Source organism: Ipomoea nil, unplaced genomic scaffold, assembly GCF_001879475.1.
Source record: "Ipomoea nil cultivar Tokyo-kokei standard unplaced genomic scaffold, Asagao_1.1 scaffold2845, whole genome shotgun sequence".
Lineage (NCBI taxonomy): Eukaryota > Viridiplantae > Streptophyta > Magnoliopsida > Solanales > Convolvulaceae > Ipomoea > Ipomoea nil.
The window spans coordinates 3,293,437-3,301,231 of NW_017619273.1; the positions used below are offsets into that span (position 1 = coordinate 3,293,437).

Here is a 7,795-nt window from a genome sequence, read left to right on the forward strand (position 1 = left end):
AATGGGTTAGTAGCAGGGCCAAATGCCGGTGCGCACAAGGAATCTGTCGGTGGTTCGAACCTTGGTCTCTTACCGTAAATATTGCCCACTAAACCATTGAGTTAAGCCCGTGCGAGTATGGAGAGGATGTTGGCGTTTTCTTAGAAATAGAGGGTATTATTACATGGCATAGAATAGAGATGGCTTTATAAATGAGGCTAATTTCATTCCCCTCCATAGTACTTGCTCTAAGAATGGCATTGTATGCATTTTGTCTTCTGCTCTTTGCACTTCACCTTCCATTCCACAGTTACGCTCAAGGCAGAGGGACTATTCCTCTTGGCAGCACTCTTACTGCAACTAATGGTACCTACCCATGGCACTCACTTTCTGGCGATTTTGCATTTGGATTCCAACAACTTCAACCCACAAATCATTTCTTGCTTTGCATTTGGTACGCCAAGATCATTGAGCCCACCATTGTTTGGCATGCAAACACCACTTCTCCGGTGCCACCCGGATCAACATTGCAGCTAAGCGCTCAACTCGGGCTGGATCTCCGCAGCCCTCAAGGCGAAAGGCTATGGATCACTAATGGCATTGTGGATAAAGTTCTCTATGCTTACCTGAGCGATGAAGGAAACTTTGTCCTTGCCAGCAGCAATTCAACCATGTTGTGGGATAGCTTTGGGGATCCAACAGACACTTTATTGCCTACCCAGATCTTGGAGATTGGTAGCATGCTTATCTCTAGAGCCTCTGGTGGGAATTTCTCTCAAGGGAGGTTCTATCTTCGGATGCTTGACGATGGGAATTTGGTACTTTCAACCAAAAGTGTTCCTGCAAATACAGACTATGATGATGACTACTTTACCAGTCTCACCTCTGATCCTGCAAATGAATCAAATTCCGGGTTTCGAGTGATATTTGATGATAAGGGGTCACTGTATGTTCTGAAGAGAAACAACGAAACAGCACAGCTTTCGCCACCCTCGATCCCCTCGGCTTCAGAGAATTATCTTAGAGTGACTCTTGACTTTGATGGAGTGCTCACTCTTTATAGGTATCCCAGGAATTCTTCTGGGAGCCAAACCTGGACATCTCTTTGGTCTGTGCCGGATAATATTTGTATCGAAATTGATGGGTTTTTAGGCACTGGAGCTTGTGGGCTGAACAGTGTCTGCTCACTTGATGCTTACAAGAGACCATCTTGTCAATGCCCACAAGGATATTCGCTGCTCGATCCAAGTGATAAGTATGGTAGCTGCAAGCCAAATTTTGTCCAGACTTGTGAGGGTTCACCCGAAAATCTCTATAGCTTTGTTGAGCTACCTGATGTGGATTGGCCAAAATCTGATTTCGAAGCGATTAGTCCTTCCACTAAAGAAGACTGTCAAAAGGCTTGTTTGAATGATTGTTTCTGTGGTTGTGCTATTTACAGAAACATTACTTGCTGGAAAAAGAAGCTACCGCTCTCGAATGGGCGAGTGGACACCAGTCTGGGTACAACAGTTTACCTCAAAGTAAGCAAGGGTGATAATAATATTCCTCCTCCTAATCCAAATGCCTCAAACAATGAAATCCCAGAAAGGCAAAAACATCAGATATCTTTGATTGCCCTCTTGGCTAGTTCCTTGTCTGCCAATTTTCTATTCATTATTGTAGGCTTCTTGGGATTCTTCTTTGTTTACAGGAAGAAAATGAAGACGTTTCTCTCGAATAATCATTCCGGAGAATCAAATTTGCTTAGTTTCTCATACAAAGAGCTGGAAGAAGCCACAGAAGGGTTCAATCAAGAACTTGGTAGGGGTTCTTTTGGCATTGTGTACAAAGGGTCAGTTCAAATGGATTCTAAGGCCATTATTGTTGCTGTGAAGAAATTGGATAGTGTAGTTCATGATGCAGATAAAGAGTTCCAGACTGAGGTAGCTGCGATTGGCCTAACGCATCACAAAAATTTAGTCCGTCTTCTCGGGTTTTGTAACGAGGGGAAACATAGGCTCTTAGTTTATGAGTTCATGTGCAATGGCAATCTTGCAGAATTCCTTTTCAATGATCTAAAGCCTAGTTGGAGCCAGAGGATCAAAATCGCCCTAGGGGTCGCTAGGGGCCTCGCTTACCTGCACGAAGAATGTCCCACTCAGATCATTCATTGCGATATAAAGCCTCAGAACATACTTCTTGACGATTGCTACAGTGCCCGGATTTCAGATTTCGGGTTGGCAAAACTTCTGAAGATGAACCAGAGCCGAACGAACACCAACATTAGGGGGACGAAAGGCTACGTTGCTCCCGAATGGTTCAGGAACAGTCAAGTCACGGTGAAAGTAGATGTTTACAGCTTCGGGGTGTTGTTAATGGAACTTGTATCGTGCCGGAGGAGCCTGGAGGAACCTGAAAAATGTGGAGCAGAAAAAGCTGTTCTTACTGAGTGGGTTACAGATTGCTTTGAAGATAGAAGATTGGATTTATTAGTGGGGAATGATGCAGAGGCCTTGAATGATATGAAGGTGGTGGAAAGGTTTGTAATGGTAGCAATTTGGTGCATTCAAGAAGAGACAGGCTTGAGGCCAACAATGAGGAGTGTCACACAAATGCTTGAAGGAGTTGCTCAAGTTCATAAACCCCCATACCCATACAAATGAATCGATCTTTATGTAGTCAGCGTATTTATTGCGTCTCTATCAGGGCAATAGTTGAGACAAAAGATGGAGGTTTGGATGTGTACTATGGTGGTTTATGTAATAGGATAGACTCCATAAGAATAGATATGCAGATTGAAAAATGTTTGATTTAAAATCACGTATTAAAAGAATCACATATGCTAATTTTTCAAATTTGAGTACTATTTTAAAAGAATCACAAATGCTAATTTTTCAAATTTGAGTATTATTTTTTGGTACCCTCATCGGGTTCAAACCTGTAACCTCGTATTGGAGAAAGTCACAGTTATTCTGCTCAATCACAAAGTCTTTGGCAATACAATATCACAAATACTTCTCCAATACGACAATTATTCCATTTCCGCAACTCTTCTATTTCTGGGTCATCTTTGTTAATCTTATTTGCGGAATGCAGGTACCAAAAAAGCATGTAGAAAATTATTTAAAAAAAAAAAAAAGTAGTATTGTTTGAGCATTTGGATTTGACAATGATTTTATGAAATTATATTCTATGAATACATTTTTATGCAATCTATGGGAAATTACTACAATTTAGCAGCAAGTGAAATGCCTAAAGAAGAGAATAGACAATCAGAGTGGCATTGGTTTATGAAGAGTTAATACCCATAATAGTTCTTGATTCTAGTGGCTTTAACTTAATTTAGTTCTAAATGGCTTTTTGTGTTTGTCTTCAACTTTGATGATTTTACACAATTTAGTCCTTTGTTAAAAATTCTGTTAGTTGACGGTTAGAAATGAAGTTCTAATAGTAATTTCTCATCCTTCATCCCATTTGGGATAATTCATTCTTCTTCTCATTATTAAGATCGACGCAGAAATGCAAATCTTCGTATCCAAATCAACTTCAACCCCTTAAAGGAAGGAAGGTTAGGCAAATATTTATTTTTGCGTGGGTTGAAATTGATTTGGGTACGAAGATTTGCATTTCTGTGTGGATCTTAATAAGGGCACGAAGAAGGAATCATCCCAAATGAGATGAAACATGAGAAATTACTATTAGGACCCTATTTCTAGGGTCAACTAACAGAAGTTTTAACAAAAGACTAAATTGTGTAAAATCATCAAAGTCGATGACTAAATTGAGCACAAAAGTTATTTATGACTAAACTGAGTAAAAACACTATAGTCGAGGACTATATTGAGTATTAACTCATTTATGAATATAGGAAGGCAATAAAAGACTCTAGGTAGTGATACTGGTTTGATAAGGAACTGGAGGCACAAGAACTTCAACTGCACCTTCAAGCATTTGGCTGACCCTCTTCATTGTTGGCCTCAGAGAAGCATCTTCTTGAATGCACCAGATCGTAGTCATTACAAATCGTTTCAGCGTCTCCATATCACACAAGGCCTCTGCGTCATCTTCAACTAATAACTCCAATCTATTCTCATGAAAACAGTCCGTGAACCAATCAGCAAGAACAGCTTTATCTGCTCCACATATTTCTTCGTCCTCCAGGCTTCTCCGGCATGCTATGATTTCCATCAGCAACACTCCAAAGCTGTAAACATCAACCTTCACCGTGACTTGGTGGTTTCTGAACCACTCGGGAGCAACATAGCCTTTTGTTCCCCTAATATTAGTATATGTCCGGCTCTGGTTCATCATTAAAAGTTTTGCCAATCCAAAATCTGAGATCCGAGCAGCATAGTAATCATCAAGAAGTATATTCTGAGGCTTTATATCACAGTGAATGATCTGAGTGCTGCATTCTTCATGTAAGTAGGTGAGGCCATGAGCAATCCCCAAGGCAATTTTGGTCCTCTGGCTCCAACTGGGCTTCAGGTCATTGAAAAGGAAAGTCGCTAGAGTGCCATTTGGCATGTACTCATAAACCAGCATCCGATGTTGCCCCTCATCACAGTACCCGAGCAGCCTGACCAAATTTTTGTGATGTGTTTGGCCAATCACATTTACTTCCGTCTTGAACTCCTTGTCTGTATCATGAGCTACCCGATCTAACTTCTTCACAGCAACAATGTTTCCGGAACCCACTGGCATTTCCCCTTTATACACAATTCCAAAACCACCTCTGCCTATTTCTTCCTTAAACTGGTTTGTAGCTTCTGCAAGACATTGATATGAAAAGTATTGCAGATTTGATGGCACAGAAAGATTAGTAGGGGCAAATGCCTTGATTTTCTTCTTGTAAATGAAGAAGAATCCAAAAAGAAGTGCAGTAAGGAGTAGAACATTTACAAATACAGAGCTTCCCAAGAGCACTGAACCCGCAAGGATCAAATTTCCTTGATCTTTCTTCCTCTCTGGAAATTCTCTCCACGGATCAGGACTCAAAGGAGGAGCATCACCTTTCCCAACTTTTAGGAAAGCCGTTGCATCTAGACTATTGTCAATGTGCCCATTTCACAGTGGCAACTTCTTCTTCCAACAGCTATTGCTTCTGAAAATTGCAACAGCACACAAACAATCATTCAAACAAGCTGTTCTGCAGTCATCTTTGTTGGAAGGATTGATCTGCTCAAAGTCCGACAGCGGCCAATATGTGTCTATTATCTCAATTAAACTAAACAGCTCTTCAGATGAACCATTCGCAGGTTTCCCACAAGTCTGAACATAATTTGGTTGGCAGCTTCCATATTGGTCACTTGAATCAAGCAGTGAATAACCCCGAGGGCATTTACAAGAGGGTCTCTGGTTCTCATCAATTGAGCACACACTGTTGTACCCACAAGCTCCACTGCCTATATCGCCAGTAATGCTGGTACAAATATTATCCGGCTGAGACCATAGAGGAATCCAAGATTGGTTACCAGCAGAACCCTTGGGATACCGATACAGAGTGAGCACTCCATCAAAGTTTAGAGTCAGTCTCAGATAATTTTCCGTAACTGATGAGACAGACTTTGGAGTAAGCTCTTGTGTTGCGTTGTTCCCTCTTAGTATAGAAACTGAACCCTTCTCACTAAATATCACTTTATAGCCAGAATTTGTCGGATTTGAAGGATCAGAAGTCTGACTATTGTAGTAATCAGCATCATAGTCTGAATTGGTTGGAACCATTTTTGATGACAGCACCAAATTCCCATCATCAGGCATCCGAAGATAGAACCTACCAAGTGAAAAGTTGGCTTCAGAGCGTCGAGAGATGAGCATGGTGCCAATCTCCATCTCCTGGGTTGGCAACAAAGTATCAGTGGGATGTGCAAATGTATCCCACAGCACTGTAGAATCACTTCCCACAAGGACAAAGTTTCCTGTATCATTCAGAAAACCATGATCAACTACTTCACTTAAGACATCAGGTGTCCACAATTTGTTGCCCTGAGGATCACTGAGAATTAGCCCAGAATCAACATCCAGCCGCAGAGTTGATCCTTGTCGCACCGGAGAAGCTGTATTTGCATGCCAAACTATGGTACGCTCATTTATGTTGGCGTACCATATGCAAAGCAAGAACTGGTTTTTGCCTTGAATTTGTGAGAATCCAAATGCGAAATCACCAGAGGGTGAGAGCCATGGTTTTGTGCTATCTGTGGCAGTAAGAGTGCTGCCAACAGTTATAGGACTATTGTTTTGAGCAAAACTTTGAAATGGAAAGAGAAGCACAAAGAGAAGAAAGTAAAACGGAGTGTACACCATTGCAATAGAAAGTAAGGTTCACTGCACACAATAAAACTTGAGATAGAGAAGGAAAGTTGCTAGATAAGATTCATTTATATGGAGCATATACTGTAATACTTTTCCTGACTTCCTGTTTCAAGTCCATTGAGAAAATTTCAGAAATCAACCTTCTCCAGTTATGTAAATGCACGTGTCCCTTCTTCTTTTCTTCTTTTAAACATTAGTAACAGTTTCCATTGTGATGTATGACAATACACTGTAAAATGAACATTGAATAAAGACTAATAGAAAGAAAAGTTCATGTTTAATTGTTTAGTAGAAGTATTAGATGGGAAAATGAGCAGAAAAGACAACACGAAAGCAAATAAGTCTTGCGGTCCAGGATAATAGACAGCAGGAAATGCAGGAAGGTGCAATTCTAGAGTACCAAAGACAACTTAGATTTTAGACCATCCATTTGTTCTCTTTATATTTCCACAGTTTAATTTGACAATTATGCCCTTATCAAAGATATTGACACATCTAAGTAAAAATTAATCCAAACAGGTAGAGGCCAGCTTCTAATGCTCTTTGGGTAAGATTGTGGTTTCCAACATGGTAAACGCAATCATGACAGGTCACTTGTATGCAAAGCCTACATTTCAATCAAACTGCTCATGAATCATGATCACTTCTTCAATCAATTTTAGTTAGCTGCCAAAAAGTATAAAATAAAAGTAATGAAAGAAGCAAGCAGATAAACTGAAAAACTCATTGAACATGAACTCCAGCACAGTGTTGAATAATGCCTGATTTCCAGGTCTCTGAGGCGGTACATCAAACACCTTGACGGCATTCGGAATTAACGGGATGAGATGATGATAACTACACACTGCTAGTAATATTTCCCAATTAAAATCACTGGAAGTTGCCTGCAAAAAAGGTAATTCGATCAATCCTTTCAGATAGAGATCATCTTGGGAAACCTCAAGTTTCAGTGAAAATATCCATCTAAATGTCATGCAAATTACAGAATAACTTTCTTACCCCTGAATCCCTGATCAATTCAAGTTCCACAATGAGACCTGCTGCACTTGTGTGTATGTTATAGTATATATATCACCTCTGAATTAATTTGTTAAACCCGCAATCGCCGCCTTGACTAAGGGGTGCATCGGGTATTCAATCCAGACTTGTATAAATTTTCAAAGAGTTTTAAACTTATGAATTTTAAATGATTATCATTTTCATATAATCTTTGAAAAATTGTAAAAAATGTCCATCTATAATATGCCAATTATCAATGTCACCCCTGAATTATGAGTGGTGTAAATGTTGCCCCTCAATTATCAAAATAGTGCACATATAGCCCTTCCCACAACGGACCTGTGGTTCCCCACCGCTGTCCATCGCTGGTACTTCGAATCGAGGGAGGGAAAAAACAATTAAATTACATATTTACTCCGACTTAACGGTGCCGTACACTAACGGGGAACCACATGTCTGTTACGGGAGGGGCTATATGTGCACCGTTTTGATAATTGAGGGGCAACATTTACACCACTCATAA

At 40.3% G+C, this 7,795-nt stretch overlaps 1 protein-coding gene and 1 pseudogene across 1 annotated transcript; one reads left to right on the plus strand and one right to left on the minus strand.

Annotated features, from left to right (window-relative positions):
- The first annotated feature begins 233 nt into the window (after positions 1–233).
- Positions 234–2,624, plus strand: LOC109159841 (G-type lectin S-receptor-like serine/threonine-protein kinase LECRK3). Its single transcript, XM_019307953.1, has one exon. The coding sequence runs from the start codon at positions 234–236 to the stop codon at positions 2,622–2,624; it is 2,391 nt and encodes a 796-aa protein (XP_019163498.1).
- Positions 2,625–3,117: 493 nt separating this feature from the next.
- LOC109160366 lies at positions 3,118–7,396 on the minus strand (annotated as a pseudogene).
- Positions 7,397–7,795: the final 399 nt, after the last annotated feature.